The sequence below is a fragment of the Caloenas nicobarica genome, chromosome 2, assembly GCF_036013445.1.
Source record: "Caloenas nicobarica isolate bCalNic1 chromosome 2, bCalNic1.hap1, whole genome shotgun sequence".
Taxonomy (NCBI): Eukaryota; Metazoa; Chordata; class Aves; order Columbiformes; family Columbidae; genus Caloenas; species Caloenas nicobarica.
In genome coordinates, this window is record NC_088246.1 from 106,163,055 (window position 1) to 106,186,013 (window position 22,959).

The following is a 22,959-nucleotide window of genomic DNA, read 5'->3' on the forward strand; positions in this document are numbered from 1 at the left end:
GGACAGTCAGCCTGGGCCAGGTTACACCAGGTGTGTCTGTTTGGCCTTGCAGCCTGCAGCATTAACGTATCCTTTGTTTTACATATAGATTATTTGTTCTTATGCAATTTAAATATTTTTGCCCAGTAGGTGTGCTATGAAGTAAGAATTTCAGAACATCTCTGGTATGCCGAATGGAGCTGCATATTTTGGTCTGAGAAATCTCCCTGTCTGAGAAGCCTATATGACAGGGTGAGAAAGAAAATGCGCTCCATGTTGTCTACATCCATGATTTTTGCATCTCAAATTGAGAGCTCTATAGAATAATAAGTATCCATGATTTTCCACACAGGAGGTGTTATTTTGCTGCTGGGCAAACAGTACTATTCAGCTGACAAAAGCAAATTTATCAGGGATCCTTGAAGCTACATTTAAAAGTATGAACAGGAGCTTGCTATCTGACAGCTGTGTGGTTTTACAGGCTTCTTGCCAGTCACCATAGTTATTTCAGTGCTTTATATTTGGGGACAGAATAGAAGTGTAGCCCCTGCTCCCCTCCGTCCTTCCTTCCCTCTCCTCCTCCCCTCCATGCCCAGGAGAAAACACCATGAAGACTCTATCGTTGTCAGGTTATATTTAATAATAATTTATTATAAGGTTTAGTTGCGCAAAAAATAAATGAGAACATGGAAGATACATGAATAAATGATGCAAAGCAGAAAAAAGCTGAGAACATTTACGAAACAATACACATACAAAGGTAGTTGTATATGTGCATGTGTATATATTCTGTTGAAACCTACAGAAGAAACCACAGAGAAATTGAACAAACAGGCAAAAAAAAATCCTTAAACGAACAGAACTAGAAGGCAGACCTGAGAATTAGGATCTATGCATCTTTTGGCCTTTCACAAACCTGCTGTATTACTAAGGATGAAATCCCAGTGGATGAAGGTGTTACCATGACAGCTGATAACCTCATATGTCTGAACAATATGTGTGCCTGGCCCACCAATGCTTGATTCCCCTTTTCTCTTGAAGCATTAATAAAAGCGTTGCTGAATATGTTCTCTTTTTTTTTTTTGGAAAGGGTTTTGGGTGGAGGCATCATGAGTCTGTTTGCAGATCAGTGACCAGTTCCACTTGGCTGGCTAGGAAGGAGCATCAACAGCCTGACAGCACATTTTGCGTAGCCTTCTCTAATGGAAAGTTTTCTTCACGTACACAGGGCAACAGGAGTCTAGGTTCTTCTGAGAATAACGTGGACACAAAGCTTCTATGAACTAATTGAGCAGTAATAGTGTCTTGTGGTTATCCTACACTTCAGCTAAAAATCTAAGATCCTAAACCAAAGCGTCCTTGCACCTAGCACTGAAGACTTAAATTGTTTACAATGTCACATACCGTTAGAAGACATCTCATTTTGGTTTTGTGTACTCCTGAACAAGGACACATACACATAGCAAGGGCTATCTTTTTCTTTCACTTACTGAAGGTTTTCAGATGTATAAATTCTTGCATATGAAGTTGATGAGGCTACACAGAACTGTACTATTAATAAGCTGGTTTATTTCCTGAGTTATCAAATGTCATAGCAGGTAATTCTAAGTTGTGCACAGCATTACAAATAAAACTTTGTATCTTCAGGTTGTTTCTTTGATGATCCCATTTATATTAAAATACCAAAATGATAATATAATGAATTAGATTAAACTGAAGTTCTCAGTTAGAACCCTGATACAGAAATATCCATACGCTGAGAAGTTGGTATTGTGTCACTGCTTGTGGAGACAGTTAAAATACATCCCTACTTTACTGAGGGTAAAAAAGGAGAGGTTGAGGTTAAGTACCTGGAATACCAGATCATTTTGATTATTTCTGGTAATGCCCTTATTTCTTGCCTCCCTTGGTATTTTTAGCTCATCTTTTCAAAATAATTGCTTATTTTTGAAATTTGAGGAAGAAAAAAAAATCTGTAGTGCACATCTTTGCAGATGCTTAATCTTTTTTGATTCAAATTCCATAGACATATTACTTTTACCATGATAGTCCACAGGGAAAATCACATCACACATAGCATAATAAGAACAATACATTATTTTTTTTCAAAAAAGTAAACCCAAAACTACAGCTTCATTTTTGTACCATGGTAATATCAGTGAACAGCAGCTGAACACGAGACTGATACAAATGAAAACCAAAAAAAAAACCAAAAAAACCCCCACAAAACCTATCAGTATTCTCATTGGCTTAAAAACCAGTCAGCTACACGTGAGAGAAACTTCTAGAAGTACAATCTGAAGTGCAATACTAAAACTCCTCAAACATTTTATGAGTCTGGCAGGATGGGACCCAATAAAGAGTCTGTTTTCTGTGACAGAGTTTGGATTATGTAAATAGACTTTCTAGTGTAAAAGAGTACAAAGTATTGTTTATTGCTGTTTATTTTCAACATTTTCCATAGATTTGCCTTTTTCTTTTGGAAACTTTTAGTTCCTTTTGAGTAAGCTTCACCCAATGTAATTTGGAAATTTTATGTTGAACAGTTACTGTTCTATTTCAAGCTGTACCGCTTGCCTGAAGAGTTAAGAGGGAGAGAAAGAAAAATCAAGGAAGTTGCATGACACGACTATGGATAGCAACCAGCTAAGTGTGCTACCTAAAATGTAAGATAATTATCTCTTTCTTGTTGCTGTTTTAAGACATTAGAAACTTTTCTGGAATGAAATAAACAGAATAAAGAACATTTTCATAAAAAACTTAGTCTTGAATCACTGGGAAACTGGCTGCTGTGTAACTGGAAAATGAAACTATGAGATTTTAAAAAAAGTAAAAACAGATTTATTTTCCATAATAATGAAATTAATCTTTTATGCTGCGTGAAAAAGGCAGATGTTTAAGTCCTATGTTCAAAGGAAAATTCCACAATTAATGGTACTACTAAGTCTATAAAGGGCATAAACTCACATGTCTTTTAAAAAAGAAATTAGAGAGAAAATACTTGTAGTCAGTCTTTGTTGGGACTTCTGAATGTAGGAGAAGCAGTCACCAGAATTTGGATCATCATGGCAAATACGAAAATCAGTGTCTATGAAAAAAGGTGAAAGTTAGAAAAGTAACACAGATGATCTCCTGTTATTTTCTTTATTCGCCTCAGATAGAGAAAAGGAGAGAGACCAAGGCAACAAATCAGAATAGTTGAATTATAGATGCTAGCAGCATTTGTTAGTTTGATGACAGGTGGATGCTAGCTTACTCCTGAGAGATCCAAACAAGAAACCTTCAGAAAAAGAACAGGTTTCAGAGGACTGATCTCACTATCAGATTAATTTCTAGGTGTCTAGGTGTTGGTTTTTTTTTTTTTCTTTTTTTCTGGGGGGGGTTGGAGGGAGAATGGTGGTGATGGTGATTTCTTTGTAATCACAAAAACATCTGGGAACCAGGTCTGATTTTTTTTTTTAAATCTCGTCTGCAGCCTGCTCCTCTAAACCTTGCTATTGAACTATGCACAAGTTCAAATCAATGGTATTTTATTTACAGTAGCTGAAACTGCCTCAGTGAGTACTCCCCAGTGCAAGTGAAAGAAGACTTACTTCCTTTAAAGCCTAGATGTTCAAGAAGAGTTAATCCTCTAAATGGCTTTGCAAGTCTGACACTAAGGGCTAGTTCCAAAACCAGCCCTGCCTGTCTAGAAGATAGGTACTAAACCACTTTTTTAGCATGTGAACCCCAGGAGTAGAAACCATATGTCAAGTTCTCAGACTGTATTATTTAAGGTGGAAGTAAGGCAACTCAAACAACATTTCCAACACTCATACATTCCTGGGGAACTGTTTTGGGCAAGAGCACAAGATGCCTCCATTGCCATGCCTCACTGGGATGTGGTGTCAGGGTATGTGTGGGCTCAGGGTGGCCACTGTTCCTTTGACAACCAGTGTGAAGGGTTCCACCCTGGGGCTGGAGACCCACAGTGGTCTTCAAAACACTAAGCTGGACTAGGCTTTTTCTCTTTCACAGGAAATGGTGGCTATTTCTGCCACCACAGTCAGTTCATCCAGCATCCCACCTGCCAAATCAGCCAGGAAATGGAAGACCCTGACTCAATTATCCTCCAGTCTGCAACAGACATGGCCCCATCTCCCCTGCCCTTTCTAGTCTTCCCCATGAAGATGGGCTCCTGTACAGAAACAACTCATGTTGTAAGGACTAAGGAATGGGCCTGCAGGGCTCGGTAGGGCACTCCTCCAGCAAGAGTGTCCTTGTTTCTGCTCTTGCCCATAGCTTTTTGTTTGTTTGTTTGTTTGTTTGTTCTCTTCTAAGAGTAAAATGTATTAAAAGTAATGAGAAGAATATGAGCATCTGCATAGCCATAAGATAAACGTGATGAGTTTGAGAACACTTCCTTTAAAATAAGAAAGCCTTGAGATCTTCGAGAGCCTCACTTGTGGGAGCTGAGGACTACTGCAGCAGGCTGCCAATGTGCCACAGGACTCTGCCACTGCTCTGACTCATTTCTTGACCCCAACTAGGCTTGAGTTACAAAGCTGTAGATTTACCTTACTATCTGTGTTGGAGTCTTGCAGTTAAATATCCCTACATATAACTCAGGACATAATGTTCAAGGTAGAAATACCAAAGGAAATGTACTAAGTTATCTAAGAAAAGTTTCAAAAAGAATAATATGTTTATTACTTCCACACTATCCATATTGTTAGCTGGTATAATTAGATGAAATAACTAATATGAATTACTAGCAGTGGCTGACATAATTCTTCTAACCTTGTGCTTACTTAAAAAGATAATTTTGTAGTTTTAGAAAAAAAAAGAGTCTCAGTGATTCTAGAAGTTCTTTAACACATTTCTTAAAAATTTATTTAATTAGATTATTACACTACATAATTCATTTGTAGTATTAACAAGATTTAAGTGACCAATAGCATAGCATACTGAGATATAGTCAAATAAATACACAATATCTTTCCTTTTTTAATTTTTTTCAATACCTTTCTCCATTTATTTTTATGTCTATATGTGTATTTGAAGAGAGAAATGTATGTTATGAATATTTATATGTCTTAAAATTACTCTCTGTTAATACAGTTTTTTTCTCTGAAATAAAACTGAAGCAGACAATTACTTTTCTTTTAAATTTCCATAATTTACCCAACAATGGTAGTACAGGAGGAACTTTCTCACAGACCTATGTCAGATAATTTTGTAATTAGAAGCATAAAGGCTGAGCACCTATGTATGTATTTTTATGCCTCATAAATGCAGATGTTGCTTCTGTTACCCAGAACTGATCAGCCCTGAAATATTCTAAATCAGATTTTTAGCAATATCTGGCTGTAGTAAGATCCGCAAAGTTGCGTGATAAGAATTGTAATGCATGGTGCAAAATACTACTTTTAAAGTATCTATATTGCATAATGCATGCTAGCTGGGCTGGTACTTGGTTCTTCCAGCCAGGTTAGGGAAAATGAGCCTAGCACTCCTGAGCCCATTTCCACCGAGCAACTTAGAGCTGTGAGTTGGATTAAACACAACATATTGTTCCCAGCTTCTGATAAAGTCAGATGAAGTTGAATGCTCCGGGAAACTGTTTTGCACTCATCATGACCTATTGCTATGTGCTTAAATTCTCTTGATCTTTTCAAAGATTACAGAGTAGTTTTTATTTTTGTTGATTTCTTACTCTATTTTTCATTTCCTTTTTATTATATTTCAAAACCTTTTCTCTCTATAACAATGTTTTTCAAAGAAATAAAAAGAAAGAAAAGGTGAGCATGTGCCATACTTTGGCAGGAAATCATACTACTTTTTTTCTGCACTGTCCTTGTAGCCATCTTAAATCAGTATGAGTTACAAAAAGCAGCTCTGGAAAACAAATATCTCCAGTCACAGCCTGTTATCTATGGAGAGTCAGGAAATGAAACAATTAACATCAACAAGGACAGCTTTCTTTTACATCATTTATTTTGTTTCAGCTATAGGAGCAGCAATGAGAATAAATGTTTAACTGCAGGCTTTATTTTTGTTACTGGTATGGAATTGCCAAGACAGCTGAATAATTTTGTGCTATTTGCTCTGACTATTGCAGTCTTGCTATCACACAACTTTTAAAAAGATTGACAACAACATGTAGCTTTTATTAAAAATGAGGGTTAACTTCATTCATGTCAAATACTGTTACAGGAAAAAATATACTGAAAAATGTATCCATTCACTTGGCAATCTCAGGATTTTAAGAGAATGTGCTAAATCTATTTAACCTCATGAGGATTTCTGCACTGACAGAAAAAACCCCCAGAATGAAATCCATTCTTTAAGAGTTTCAGTGTGAGATTTAAAAAGATTAACTCCTTCATCTTTGAGAGCATACTAGATTCTAAGCTTGCATTTAGTTAAAAAGGAAACATTTTCTCCATTACAACTTGCAATACTCATAACAATATTGACATTTTAAAATACTTTAATTATAATTAATCATACTTAAGCCTCAGTTACTTCCATATCTGTTTTAACCATATCCATAAAAATCTGTTAAGCTGCATACGCATGCAAAGATGACAAAAATGTCTTTGGAAAGTGAAAATTCCATTTTCTTTAATAGAACCAGTTCAGCTGTGGATTTTGGTAATTGGGTTCCTAAGTATAACGCCATTTAGATAACTGCTGCATACACAGCACCTTCACTTAGCACCTTTTACTGTCTCATAAGGGCCTGGACAGAGAGACAAACTTCTTGTTGCAACAGGTTAGTCAATATTCCTTAGACTTTTCTTTCATTCTACAGTGTGCCTGTACTTGTTTCCAATATAGTGCACCTTTTAAATCTAAAATCAAAAGTGAGAAACATTTATTTATAATATCAAGAACAAACATAGTTCACGTAATCGAGTGCAAGATTTTATATCTGCAGAATTAATATGGCCAACCTTATACCCTTTGATTTCAACATTATACCACTACAATGCTGTTGCACAGTCATTATCTTCTACTTACAAAATGTAGGCAGGCACCTCCAGTTTTCTGTGGAGAAAAATATAAGATTCTAATATAAACAAGTTGTGTAACAAGTTGGTTTGGAAAGAATCACAAATATTTGGCTGATGTGTAGAAAAATGAAACCTTCCAGTGCTGTTGGATCTGCTTTTGTAATCAAACAGCAGCTTTTCACACTTTCTCCACAGTCCACTCTACTCTGTGTGTGGATAAAAGCCACATTTATTCCTTTGAAGAAGGTATAAAAAGGAGATAAAATACACTGATATTAAACACTAAAAAAAGAGATTAATTGCAACATCTTCCTCCTTCTATTTTAGGGAGAAACAGTTGTAAATAATGCTGTATTTCATGCTAAAAAGCACAGCCATTCAAGAAACTTACATTTTCTCACGGAATACCCCCCTGCAGTTTTCAGGTTACCAGATGAAAACTAGTAAATGTGGCTAGTGAGCTGAGTCGAGCTTTATTTGCTACAGCCTGATGGTTTTTGTTAGTTCCTGGACATGAAATATCTCAAAACCCACTACTTTTCCTAGTATTGTCTATCAGACTAGAGAGCTGAATGAGTATGAAGTTCATTCCTTTTCTGATAAATGCAATACAGAGATCTGATTAATGCCCTTTTTTTTTTCCTCTTTGCCATGAACAGGTAAGGGTCTTCACAGACTGCCAACATTTAAGAGCTTCTCAATAAATAAATGCCCGAAGGCTGTATGTTGTACTCATATTATTGCTATAGAGAGCACTTTAAAAAAATTTTCACCTCAGATATTCAGTTTCAACCCCTCCTCCAGCAAAGTCTTATTAGCTTAGAACAAGGCTTGATTAGAAATGTGTTTACTGATTGCCAACAGGATTTCCATTCACGTGTTGTGAAATGCAGTATTTTCCCAAAATGTCATGGTAGATTTTTGTCAAAACAAAAGAGAGATGTTACTGTTGCTGTCTAACAAACTTCTTTGGTTTGTCAGTACATGAACTTTAGTTGTTAGCTTTAGGGGAAAACGAAACAAAACAACCCCAAGAAGAGAATTTTGCATGGACCTGATAAATGTGAGGAGCTGGAATCAGAAAATAAAGCCTAAACATTTACTCAATAAGACAGTTAACTCCATGTTACAAGATATTCTTCTTTCTTTTTCCTTTACAGTCAATTTCTTTCAAAGGAGTATACTCACAGATGATTTAAACTATCAATAATAAAATTTAGCTGTTTAAACAATGGGGCTACTCAAGTACCTTAGCACCATTTGATGATTTATTACCAATCTCCTTCAATTTCTCCTTTTCTGCACCAAGTGAGTTGAAAATCAAAAGTACTAGCATGCATCAATCTATAACATTCATGGTTAAGATATATTAGTAACTATACTTAGTAATGGCTGTGTGTTATTCGTTCACAGGAGTGAATATACCGTTATCAAGGGTCATTCTTTAAAAATTTACATCATTGTTACAGTTATATATTCATAACCAAAATGAAAGCAATAGCCTCATGTTATTTCATCTGTTTTATAATGTACCAACGCTAAGTTCCTTTTGTACCAGTTGCACCTTGTTACCACTGAAGACATTTTGTTGCTCTCCATCTCTTCACAGCTCATTAGCTGAAAGCAGAGCTCCACTTGGGTCAGGAGTAGACCTATTATCTATGTGCCTTGCACATGAAAAAAGCTGAGACTTGTACAGGGACTTATGTGGTCCCTGGGGCTATTTAAAGGCCCTTGTGGTCTCTAGGCAGGCAGCTCTACTATGTGCGCCAAAAGAGTTTTCCTTCTGGCGGAAGCACTAGGAGCTGTACAATGCGGTCTCAGTGGGGAATCACTTAGATTATCGACAGGCATATGCCGGAAATTAAAGCAATTGTGTGAAAACAGAATTTTCTGGCAAACTGTTGGCCTAGTGCCTGCCTGTTTCTCATGGAGCTTTTCTGAGGAACATTTCTGGAAGCTACATGAACACACAAATGTTACAGTGTCATGACATCTGCTGTTCTGCAGTGACACCGTTGGCAACATCCACCGGCTGCTGAATACTTTTGTGCTTCAGGTGCCCTGTTTTCTTAGCTGCGTTACAGTACACTGTGAGTTGTATCCTTGTTTTCAACTTTCAGTGTGGTTGTGTTTACTCTCTACAAGAAATAGGTTCCCAATAGGGCAGGTTTGGTTTCTTTTGGTTGTGTTCTCCAGCTATGTCCTGGAGTTCGGTTTGCTGCCTATTGCTACAAGATGGGACTTCACAGATGTTTATAAACGTATGAGTTGAGAGGATAGTTGCATTATGTAATGAAACCAAAATATTTAGTAAAATGCCTATACATGACCAATCTCCTCCCCCTCCCCCTCCCTTTTTTTGGTTGTTTTGTTTGGAAATAGCCTCTATATTTTTATTAACTAGATGATATTAATGCACTGTATAGGAAGAAAAAACCATCTGTAACAGACAGCAACTGTTTCCCAGGAAATGGAAAGAGCACTCTATACAGATCTCATGCTTTTTGTCTAAAAGCAGCTGAAGCACTAGCTTTAGAATTTAGATAGGTTCTTAAAGTATATGGGCACTGGAACTACAAAGGAGTTCTGATACTCTCCTGTTTTGCCTTTTCCCTACTTTTGGCCTATGTAGAATATGTAAGTATTAAATGACTAGCATTCAAGTCACAGAGGAAAACAGTTACATGGACACATCATAGAAATCTGCAGAACATATTAGAAACTTAATCTAAGGAATTTTAAAGAAAATATATAAGTGAAAGAATCACAGTTGCATAGGAATAAAAATAACTGGCCAGTTTCTCAAAAGGCGTGTATTTGGCAAAGCTGCACTGAATAATGGAATTACACCAGCAGAATATCTGTCCTTTTGTATCATATTGTCCATGTAATGTCTGCAAACTGGAAATTTTCCCAAAGCAAAATGTCAACTAAATATATTTCTTAAATGAAAGTGCGAATGAAGCTTCCTTGATGGGTACAGCTCAGAGAGCACCATAGGTACAGCTCCCTGACAGCGTGGGAGAGCAGTTTTTCATTTTAGCTCATCAAAATACTCTCTGCAGGGAGCTGTTCTATTCCTGAGTATGGCAGCACTGTGAGAAGGAAAAGAGGTAGTGAATGAGACAGGGGAAAAGAGGAAAAATAAATAAAGCTGATTGTGGTGGGATAGAAGTGTTTCATTCAAGCGGATCACAAAGCTTTGTTATTCGGCAGCTGTTCACTGAGGTGTAGAAAGCTGTAAGCCTGCAAGGTCTCTTAGCTTGGAAAATGGTCGGAAAAAAGCTGGACATACTATATCAGTAAATGTTCAATCAGAAACAGAAGTTTCTTCCGTACTTTTTAATACACATACATATATGTACATATATAAACGAACCCAACAGCACTTTTTCAGTTAAATTATCATACATAAAACTGATTGTTTAATTGGAAAAGGGTCTGTGTGTCTCCACCTTGATACACTTCCTCAACCTGTCCTGAGAAACAACTAATGAAATGAATCCCACTGGTAATTATGGCAATCATTTCTCACTGCGAACAGAACACAAAGCCGCTCAGATCATAGCAAGAAGGAAGATTTTTCTCTCCGCACTTCCAAACATTTCAGGGCATCGTGAGAAGTACATAAATATTCCATACCACTTACAAAAATCTAAATGTTCAGGGTAGATAAAACTTGTTCCCCACCTACAGGTATGCCTTCCAACACACCTACTACAGTTCATTTTTTAAAGACGTCTTCCAAAGACAGAAAATTTCCATTGAGATGTACGCATCCTCCTTTTCAAAGTAAACCAATGTTTGACACATGACCATACAAAATACAATGTGCATCTAAAACAGAAATTTGAGAAGGAAACAAAATCAAAGTAATGCTGACCAGAAAGACAAGACCAGGGTTCAGCTCTACTGTATCTGGCCTAGCCGTGGCACAGGTGGTCGCCAGCGGGGGATGCGACCCGCTTTTATTTGTCTGAAGAACAGTTTTCCCACTCTTTAAAGTTAGGCTTGCAGGCATGGTTACTTAAATAATTTGCAAATAAGAAGACTTTGTAGCAGTTCTGAGGACGAGACTGTGGTGCTGATATGAACATTCACAGCTCTCAAGGGCGTCGTGAGAATTATGCGCCTATTAGAAAGGGATTAATTTGTGCCCCAGGAATTTAAGATGAGAGCTGTACCAGGCAATAACCTTACCTTAACACATCAAAATCTATTCCCAACAAACCGTATAGGCCTGCTACTCCAGTATCTTTTGGCGTCTGGCTTGAAAAACACCTGACCACCCTCTAGGCTAATGAGCGAACTGGCTTGGATCTGAAGGTGACCCCACAGTGCTGATGCTGCATCTCGAATCAGCGACATTTCTGCGACTCCAGCAGGAGTCAGTGGGCTGTGACGAGGACCTAAAAATGTTACGGTGAAGATGGGCCAGCCTGCTGGTGGAGGCAGGTGGGAAGGCCCTGATGTCAAATGTGCCATCACCATGGAGGAGCCCCAGAACGGGCCTTGTCTGGTCACGTAGAAACCTTCACATCAACACAGTTTCATTTGTTTCCATCACTTTCTCACAACACGAACGCATACCCCTTCCGACCCTGCCCACCCCCCCCCCCCCCCCCCCCCCCCGCCTCCTTCCTGACATATTGACAAAAGGAAGAGCAAAAGAAATAAATAAAGACTTAGCCTCTGCTTCAGGGAAGCTGCCTCTCCAGGTTTCCACAGTGGCGGTGACCTGGCTGGAGCTGGTAGGCATCAGTTTTCACGGCAGATGGTGGGTGCGGAGGGGGCCGGTGGCTCCCCGGCAGCAGGCTGCAGGCTGGAATGTCTCTCTCGGCCGGCCGCCCCCGGCTGTCATTGCACCAGGCCCGAGCCGTAGCTGAAGGCGTAGCTGCTGGCCAGCGAGAGGGATGGCTGGTGCTCCTCACCCTGCTCCGAGGGGTAGCTGGGGAACGTCTGTGCCCGGGACACCTTCGCTGAGCCAAGGCTGTGACCTGTGTTGGTGGGGGGGACATGGACACAAAGGATGTAACTGGGATTTAATTCAATTTTAATTTAATTGAAGCCTTTTGCCATGGGTGTGGGCTCCAGTGGGCTGACTTCACACTGCCCCATGGTGCCGGGGTGCCCAGGGAGCAGACATGCCACATTGGGCCTTGCTGGGGCTGCAGAGGAGCGTTTTGCCCATCTCTGAGGCAGGAGCGAGTGATGGATAGTCACAGGCCCAAGCCTGACAGTGTTCAACAAGAGACTGGACAACACCCTCAGACACATGGTGTGAACTGTGGGGTTGTCACATGCATGGACAGGAGATGGACTTGATGATCCTTGTGGGTCCCTTCCAGCTCAGGACATTCAGCAGAGGCAGAAGATCCTGGACCCAACTCAGGCATAATTTAGGGTCATAATTTTTTTTAAAAATTTCTAATTGCAGAATAACATATCTTTGTATTTCCTACTCTATAAATCCCAGATATATGTGTTAGTTCGAGATGATGAAGAACTAACACACTTCTTATTTATCTGAAGCACTGCTTAAGTGGTGGAAGTAATGCCAGCTGTTTCAAAGGGATTTGTCACACAAACGAGACTTCATGTATTGTCTTGAATAGAATGCCAGTTTGTCAGGTAAACAAAGAATTATCATCATTTCAAAATGAACTGGAGGTGGGATATGGCCACATGGCAGAACACTGGTTAGTAAGAGGATGTGTGAGATCTTTCCTCAAACAGGCTTGTGAATCTAGTTTAACCACGGCTTGTTCACTTGCAACCAGCGAGATGGGAAACCATGTGCAAAAAGCCATTAAAAAGCCACCGACCAAACAAGATGACTCCTATGGTCTGATTCTGTATAGCGATCATTTACGTATCTCAAAATTCCCTTTTGAAATTGAGATTTAATAGGTAACAAAAAGTTAAGTTCCAAAGTGCACATCTTCATGCAATGTATGTTCTCAGTTTTTTTTGGAACCTTATATTGAAGCCTGGATTTAAAATGGTTTTGGATAATGTTTTTAAAAATGTCTTTAATACATGTACGAGATGTAAAAACGCAAAATTTTATTTTTCCTTCAACCACAGTGCTATTAAAGAGTAGATGTAACAAAGAGTTGAACAGTATCACATCAATCTATGGAAATAATAATAACAAAAAGAATAGAGAACATATTTGGTTCAAATGAAATGAGAAAGCTAATAGAGAATTTGTGAGTTTAGGAAAGAATGGCTCTATGCAATATGTTTACTTTCAACATACTTTTTTAAAAAAACAATTAACTATATTAATATATCTAAATAAAATGAATCAAAAAATAACAGTGGTAAAATAATGAAATAGTCCAATGGTTCCAAGTTGGCTTAAGACTTCTAAGCAGCAAATTTCCAAAATTTAAGGTTTTGTTCAGTTTGGGTTTTTTTAATTTATTTTTTTTATTTAGTATGTCCCATACTGGAAATTCTAAATGATAATTGATTTTTAAATTTGCATTGCTAGTAAATATTATTTTAATACTCATAAAGCTGATCAGCCTTATGGTCTAAGGTGTGCAGCATCTCCACAGTTACACTTTATGTCATCAATAAGGATTTCAAATCTAAAGATACAGGAAAAGTTTGGGCAGTAAAGAATTTAAGCTTCACAGTTTTGTAAGGTTCCTGCTTCAATAGTATTTTCTGTGTCATATTTGGGTCTTAAAAGGTTAAAAGAGAAGACTAAGAACAGTTTTTGTGGATTTTGCAGCTCTTTGGTACTACAGCTGTTTTCAAGAATACAAAACTCACTTTTCTCTACAGTTATTCTGAAGTCAGCATAAGAGGAATTTGATGAACACACACTTTGTGACCTGAAGACACCAGTAGACTTGGGGGAGTTTTTTCCTGTGGCTTACATATGATTTTTTGTTTTTCTGTTCTAGGACAGGACCTTGGAAAGATATTATTAAGCCTACATCATCCTTTATTTAAATTTACTTTCAGAATCATAGAATGCAATGGAGCTATAGTTCAAAGCAATTACGTATGAATGTTTCATCAAGATAATTTAATGTAACCTGGCAAATTACACCAAAATTAGATTTTTCCTGATCTTAATTATGTTGGAAGCAGAGGCAGTATACACAAGGATCTTATTTCATGACATGGTGCTTATTTATAACAATTCTTTAGAGAAAAGCCCAATGGTTTCCTAGTAACAGCACTGATTGATGTACGTATAAGTAGATCGATCACAACTTCTAAGAGAAAACTTGCAGTACTCAGCTAAATGAAAAGAAAAAAAAAGAAAAAAAAGACAAAAAAGATCCAGGGATAACCTTTAAAAGCTCCCTTCTTGAGATGCTTCTCTCTGTTTTGGATTCAGAACTCAAATTCTTAACCAGAAGGCAGGTGCCAAACCTTTTTCTTTTTTAAAAGAAAAAAAAGGTCACGCTTTTCTTTTCCAATGCAAGAATTCAAGGGACTCTCTTATCTGATATTCTTTGGTTAGAGCACTCAGCTATGATGTAGAAGTCCTGTATTAAAATCCCCCTTTGCCTGTGGGTAAGGTTCAACATTACACTTGCCGTAGTTGAAAAGTCAGCTGAAAATGTTCCCTTTCTCCTCTCTGCCCGCACTGCTGTTCACCGTCCCTCAGTTGTGCCATTGCGACTGAAAGGCTGCTTTGCAGACTGAAGCACTTTGGTCATCCAGTTTGCCAGAGCCCTATAAACTGTTGTACTGGCACAGCCGAGGAGCAGGAACAAGCAGCCAAGGGTAGGACAGGGCAGGGTTTTTCTCAGACCGGCTTTGATGCCAGATTGTCTGTTTGGGGAATCATGACCTGTGAGCAACACGCAACCAAGTGCAGGCAACTGCTACCGCCACTAGACTACTTGCTTCTCTGAAGCAGGATCACTTTTGAAACCCTGCGACTAAGCTTTTCCAACACAAGTGCATATCTTTGCCGTATAATGATTAAAAATGAATAGAACTAGAGACTCTTGTGTTTCAGCTTCTGTTGTAGGCCTTTCAGATACCTCATATTAGATAGTTATTAGGTAAAGAAGCAGACTTTTGCAGCTGCTCAGCAAGCTTTCATCTGGGATTAAACCTCTGAAGAGATGACTTTACAAACAAAATCATGTTATTCGAATGCAGTTTTACTTTTCTAGGTAATAATAATAAACTTTATTTTTGAAAATAAAATTTGGCATTTCCATTCCCAAGATTATGAGCACAAAATTGAAGTCATTAAATTAAAGCCAATTGGATATCTTTATTAGTATTATGTTTTGTACCTGGGAGTGCTCTGAGACTTCATGAAGACAAAGGCTCTTTGATCGCTATAGATGCTTCTATAAATGTTACAGAAAAACATGGCTGTTCAAAAGAAATTTCTATGAATCAGTCAGTGCAAGCTAAGACCAAATAAAGTGAATCACTTGTTGCATTGTAAAGCAATTTTTTCTGTTGAAAAACATTCATTGGAAAAGAGCAGTCTGGAAACTGGTGAAACAGAGACAGTGATGTTTTCTCCACAAAGGATGGTGCAAGGAGGTGGAAAAAACCCAATTAGCTAACAGATGTTTCAGGAACGAGATGTTAGTAAGAAGGAGTGAGTTTGTTGTTAACTCACACAAATCTCATTGGACAATAAATGCAGCCCTTCAGGCAGAAAAGTTCATGAAACGAGTACCAGCCTTTAATCTAGATTTATGTCCTCTAAGGACTTTCCCAACAGCAGTGAAAGCTCCTGTTTATAGCAGGGGAGGCCTGCAGATTGTACTGAGGGTAGGGTTTTGATGGGGAAACATGTCTCAAGATGCTTCAACCTCTAATATTCTTTCTTTGCAGTATTTCTTTTAAGACACAGGACAAAACGGGAAAGGGACTGTAGCTATGCACTGAAAGCCCACTGGGGAAAACGAAAAACTTCCTGCAAGAAACTGATTTATTATGACTGCTTATTTCAGATGGAAGCTTTTATCCTCTAAGAGCTTCTGTTGCAAAGAAAGAGACTTCACATTTTATTCTGGATAAAGAAAATGTTCCTCAAAAACCCCTACTACAATCTCAAATCAGTTAAGTGGCTATTATTGCATGAAAAATGATACTTTCATTTACGGCAGAAAATAAATGATTGCTGTTATCCTATTTATAAATTGATACTGGTTAAAATTCTGCCAACTCTCTGTATTGAATATACAGTGTGTTCTATCGAGCTGTTGATGACAAAGCAGCTTTTCCTTTTCTGCTGTTAGATGACTGGAATAACTAAAGCGAAGTTTCATAGCAGGACAAACTGCTACAAAGCAAAACATTTATTTTGCAGTAACGATGCAGTTGGATTGGAAGGGCATTAATTGGTACAGCAATTATTATGCTGTCACTCACAAAAAGATGCAGTGGAAGGGAGCAGATGGAAATGGAAAAATGGCATAAAGTACATTATAGCATATTGATTTCCATATACTTATTGAAAGTAAAACTGTGGGTCTGTTTCAGTTCCAAATAAAGAAATACAAATTTTCCCTTGAATTTAACTACAGTTGGAATTAAAACTCCGGAGAACACAGCTGTGCTCCAAGTATTTATCTTTCTGAAGGGAAAATGAATATCAGGAAACATAATTTTGGGCAGATTTTTAATAAAATTATTAACTTCATTTCTACAAATAATTTTGAATAAAAAATTTAAATGTCTCATAAAATATATAGGAAATATATCAAGAGAGTGAATGTAAAAAGTACCCTCCTAACATTTAAAAATATTTCCCTTTTATTCCCAATTAAATAGCATTTTTATTTTCTTTAGATTTTGAAATGAAATTGATTTTTTTTTTTGGCCAGCATCAAAATTAGTAATTATCTGAGTAAAATATACTTGCTACAGAACCCTGTCACCCTTTCACTTTCCAGACTTGGAAGACTATTATTTATCGTAGAAGTTTTTGGCATTGTCATCAAGTCCTCCTCTAGAAAAGAAGAAATTTACATGTGTATGCAGAAAATATTGCAGGACAGGCAGTTTAAAAATGGTAAATTTACAATATGTCAAATTTTTGAGTCTCAAGGAAAAAGATTTTAGCTTTCCAATTTTAGCACAAGAATGCTGAGGTTTTATGAAGAATACATGTCAATATTTTGAAATAAAGAAAATGCACGTCCTTAGGGCTTCGCAATAGAGATAATGTTTCAATACCTACAAATAATGTGAATTGCTTGTAAACATTATGTACAGAAAAAATGAGTGTTAATTCATCAGTACCCCCACCTAAAATAGCAAATATTTAGAAGCGGTATCTTGAATCACATAACTAAACCTAATTTATTGACTAAAGGTCAGGTTGGTTTAATTACTGTTGTGTGTTTCCAGACAGTGTTTTTAAATACTTGCTCTCCTATTGCGTTTAAACTGTATATTACCTACTCAAGCTATCACAAGCTGATGCAGCTCCTGTGGTAGAAATATCAGATCAACCACATCTTTCTCAAAGATGAATAGGTTTAACTTGCCTTTTACTTTTAATTGATTATTCTTTTCATTGGGGATTTTTTTCGAGTGATGCATCTTGTTATTCTCAGTACCAGCTTTCTATGCCTATAAGAACATGCTACCTAACATCTCCACCTAGGAAATGGAAAAGAAGTTACTTGCACACATCTCACATTACCCAATAGTCTTTCTCCTTTCTGCCCACATTCCTGCAGCCAAAATATGACACTTATTTGGGAAAAGTAATCTATTTTACATATTATGTCTCTTTGACTTGTGCTTTTCTATTTGTAATACATAATTGTGTGCTGGCATGCCTGAGCTACAGGGAGATTAAATAAAATAAATTATCTGAGCAGAGTGGCATTTTTTTTAGTCCTGAACCCTGAGCCAACACACGGATAAAGACAATAAGCTTGTACTTAGCTTTCTGATGTTGTCTTCCATATACAGACTGCAGTGGTCCTTACAGAGATTAATCGATTTCATCTTAACAGATTTTTACACTTGTGCTGATGTTGCAATATGAAACCAGCCTACTCTCTCCCTCTGTTCTGAGCCCAGCTCCTTAACTATGCCAACCTATAATTACATTCTCGCTTAACCCAAAATTAGGCTAAGGTCCAAATTTGCCTCAAAACAAACATAATTTTCTAGATGAAAACCCTCAGAAAGAAGGATCTCTGAGTTTGATTTCACAGATTCTGCAGAATTGAAATTTTCTGCAGAGATACTTTAAATTTTTAGTTTATCAATTTTAAGGTATGTATCAGGGAACCCTGATCTATGCTAGCTCTGCATTGAGCAAGCAGTTGGGATTAATCAATTCCAGAGCCATATTCTAACTCAAACTGTTCTCTGATATGATGCAATATTTTCAGCCATTGTGCTTTGGGAGAGAAAACAAACTACTTTGTTTTAAACCAGTTAAACAAAACATTCAGCTGTTCTTCCTGACTGGCACACTCTTATTAGGAGAGTTGCAGTTTTCTCTGAATCACTAAACAGGTGATACAACTTGTGTGTGTCAGACAAGTGACTATAGTTCAGGATTTTGTTTTGTAATGAAAGGTACAGGCTTCACAACCTTAAAGAAAAGCTTTTGAGAGGAAATGTGTGCAGTTTAATACTGAAATGTGTCAAAATATCAACCAGTTATTTAAGACTCTAAATGCAACCTTAAATTAGTGTCCTATCAAAGCTACCTGGTAAAGGCTGATTGCTTTGTACAAGGTGGCTGGCATCCCCAGACTATTTTGTCCTTTCATCCACAGACTCGAGACAGAAACTAATATAATGCATTTCCATGTAAGTTGTAAAGTTGAGGTTTATTATGTGAATAATAACTTGGTTCCTAAACTTTAAGCCTGTCCAAAGTAAAGTAAAATTATTTCATTTACCAGAGACGTAAACAGAGACTAGGCATTTTTATACAGATGCAGGTAGTTTCATTCTCCTATTCAAGCTCAAAATTTAACGAGCTTTTTAAACAGATACGTCATGAAACTGAGACATTCCATGGTGGTAACACCAAAAAAAAAAAGAAAAAGAAAATGGTAGAAGAGAAATTCCTGCAAGCAACAACTTCTTTCACTTCAAGGAACATTTAAATTGGATAAGAATGCTGACAAATGATGATGGCAAAATGCAAGAAATAAGAAGAAAAGAATTCTCTAATCCTAAGTGCATATGGGAAAGGCTAAAGCGATGGGAAGAGAAAACAGCTAAGGAAAACTCTAGTAAGAAAATCATTTTTGTTTTTACAAGTACTTTGCAACATGGGGACAGAACAAATCAACAAAAGGAAACATCCTGCTCTTGGAATAACTGAAAAATAGGAAGAATGTAAAGCTAGTGAAAAAAAGAAAAAAAGCTGAAAGATAGACAAAATTGTGTAGGTTCAGTTACTTTGTCTCAAGTAATGATTTTCTGCTGTAGTTAAGTAGGTAAACCCACACAATTTGCTGTCTTCTTTTGCTTTTGATTACTGTGTAGAGCAGCAAGTCATTATAAACGTCAATTGACTGTTGATATCTGTGCATAAAAAAATTTCAAATATGATTTTCTTTTGCATACTTGAAAACTAAATCTACCAGAGCAATTTCAAGTATGCAGCTATGTATGTAGTGTTATCATCTTGGTTTACCAATTTGTTAGCTCATTGTTTACTTTTCCCTTCCTCAAAATGTTTTCATTGCATTTTTATTACAGCCAAACTAAATGTGCAGTCAAACACAGACCTTATCATATAACTTGTTAAAAAAAAAATCAACACCCAAATCTGTTATGGATTTAGCATGAAGCACCTTACTAAAAAATGCAATGCAGAAATGCAAATTTATACATTGCATATCACTTTGATGGTATGGAATATCTCACTATTAAATATTTATTGCATTTCAAATCATGTTGACATTTCCCCTTGGATGTACTGTTCCACAAAACACTATACAGCCTCATGCAATTGTAGTGGTGCTACAGAGGTGAAGTGAAATAGTGAATTTCTAATTTTGTATTAGAGCATCTAAAAGAAAAGAAGGAAAAATACTTACATTGACAAAAAATGTATAATGTGGATATAGTATACTGCCTTTAAAAATGGGCTGCTACTGGAGGCTGATTGATCAGTAAGGTTCAATCTTGTTGCTGTTATAATTCTGCTGATCTTTAGTGTGGCCAATATTTCCTGGCCTGGTAGTATTTTCATTATAAACACTCCATTCACAAAGACTTATAACTAGCCTATAAAGAAATTGCCATAAAATGAAACTCAGCACATGAGGTCTGAAGCCAGAGAGCAAATTTGGTCTGACAGGATGGAGGCAATATGCTTTTCACCACATTTTAAAGTAAGTAAAATACAGCTTTGATTGGAAAAAAAATAAAAAGAAAAAAATTGGCAGGTGTTATTATTTACATTGTTTGACATAGGGAAAAATGAGGACAAAGGTTTTATGCCACCCCAAGTGGATAGCTATTCTACAAATATTAATTTTAAAAGACAATTTTATCACATGAGTATAATGTGAGAACTAAGCACATATAAAATATAAAGCCTAAGACATTCAGGATGAGTGTGGCGATACAGCTGAGCCTGCCCTTTGGCAGTTTCCTCACACACCTGAAGTGTCAGAGAAATAGGGAGATAAATCGTAATGAAACTAACCCGTATCAAAAACAAACAAACCAACAAATAAAAAAGCAAACCAAAATCCAAAACATGTTTTACACCTATTTGGTGTTCAGTGTGGAGTCAGATGTGCTCCACTTCCGGGCTGTTCAAGGAAAAGGCGGGAATGCCCAGCTGTTCAAAATAGTTCTAAGGTCTAATAAGACCACTCATTTTAGCATCAGCAGCGTTTTAGATCACCTCAGCAAATCGTTGCACTGCAGTCTCAGTCCCATTTGAGCTCTGCTAGTTCTCCTCATATCACAAAAGCAGCAAAATTCATAATCTGTTTTGATCACATACTTCTATCCCTGTTACAGAACTCCGACTCATCCCATTGCTGTACTTCCCAATAGGTAATTAAAGTCAAAATGATGTTCAAATTGTAGGCAATGTCCTTCAATGACCGGAAAAATTCCTGGACTCTGGTAAAACGTCTTTCATTTAAGGAACATTGTATTTCTGGTATAACATGGGGAATTAGTCTTGCTTATGGGTATTTTGCTGGGAAGGGAAGGAGGAGGGTGATATGTGGGAGGTAAAAATGTAGTTCCCAGTTTCATAAAATGAGTTATTTATACCAAGTAAAGATTTTCCATGATTTTTTTTCCCTGTCACCAATGAACAAACTTCAGAAAAGATAATAGATCTCACATTAATATATGCAAGGATGAAACACAGCTTTTAGAACTTCTACCTTTCAAAAGCTGTTCTATTTTTTATCTATGCATTGAAAGCATTTATTAGACCATTTGTTATTTAGATTTAAGCTTTCTATGAAATAGCTTTCTATGAAATAGTCCTTGGAAGTATTCTTTAGAGGGCCTTAACATTACTTCAAGCTACAGCCAGATAGTAATAGCAGAGGCCATGTAAAAGTGAAAATATGGCATTAGCTGATAATTAGCTCTCTGGCAATGATTAAGAAGCTTCTTCAAACACTTGAAGACAGGAAGACACACCTTTCCAGTAGCTGTAAAGAAGAAAGGACTTTTTTTTTTAACTAATTTGAAATTATAGGCTTGGCTTAAACTTAATAAGACTTGAGACTGCAGGCATTTTATCTTGACTTTCTTTAAAAATGACTTCTCCTTTCTCTATACTTGCTCAGAAAAACTTAGAAGGATAGGCTGAATTAATGAAAAACTGTAACTACAAATTTAGGATTGCTTTGACACTTTCCTACTAAAATGACACAGACAATCTGCTGAATGTTCGTAAATTAAAGATGTTTCATTGGTGCTTAGCAAATGAAAGCATGAGGACAGCTAATTGTAAAGTTAGAAAAGTATCAGAGAGATATGCTTTCCTCTCATGGTGGAATTATAAAAAAGTGTGTTTAAAAACTCTCCTGCAAGCATCTTTGCAGCAAAAGCTCATCTTATACACTTCTGAAAGTAGAAAACCAGCAGAGAGTTTTGAAAAGGATCAGTAAACCAAGTAAGCTTGTACACACAAGAGAGAATCTTTCAGTTTAAATGACAGCATCATTATGTCTATAATGTCTGTTTGTAAAATGAAGTTGTAAAGTTCTACCAGAAAAGTAATTAATGTTCTTCTAGTAAAGAATTTTGTAGGCCACCTATATGCTACTGCAATTTTGGATTTTCAGTTTATTTTATAGTGTGGAAACTTAAGCTGAGGTTGAAAAGATTGACTAGAACAAACTAGTAGTTTTTATATTTCTAAAAATTTAAGTTTTGGATATTTCTCAGTCATTATTCCATCTGCTTCAAGCAGATGTCTTGAATATTTTCTGAAGAATAACAATTTAATGCTTCCTTTAGTTTCACAAGATTTAGTTCACATTTCTCACACTTAGCAGTTTATTCAGGATAACCCAGGCATGATTCACCAAAAGAGAAATAAAATCCCCTGCCTACCTAAAATATCTCAGGGCTTAAACACAAAGATAGGTTATCATAGTATAAAAATTCATCTTTAATAGGAGAATTTGAGATCCATTTGGTAAAAATGATGTAACTAGAGCAAGCTTGGAATAAGTATCTTACTGGATCCCATCCAGAGCTAGCCTAACAGACTTGATGATAATTGCTGACATGGTAACAGTGACCACTCTCAGACAGTGGTATTCAACTGCAGATCTTCCCATCTCCTTGCTCTGTTCAGTGTCCAGAATTTTTTTTTCTATGAATAAAGATTATATTTAAAAGTTAATTTAGTTGTGACTGTTAAACGCTTATCTTTAGTTAGCCAAGTCTTCTCTTGAGATAAATTGATATGCTTTGATCTGAATTGGAAATCAAATCCTACAATTTTCAGATGAGGAACACACACACTGTACACAAAAAAATACAGAAATGGATTTTCTGA

General features: G+C 36.8%; 1 protein-coding gene across 1 annotated transcript in view; it reads right to left on the reverse strand.

Annotated features, from left to right (window-relative positions):
• Positions 1–11,837: 11,837 nt before the first annotated feature.
• DOK6 (docking protein 6) overlaps positions 11,838–22,959 on the reverse strand; it is a 248,098-nt gene continuing 236,976 nt past the window's right edge. Inside the window, exon 8 of the mRNA XM_065629299.1 lies at positions 11,838–11,977. Within this exon, the coding sequence (XP_065485371.1) occupies positions 11,838–11,977 (140 nt within the window). The remainder of the gene's footprint in view (positions 11,978–22,959) is intronic.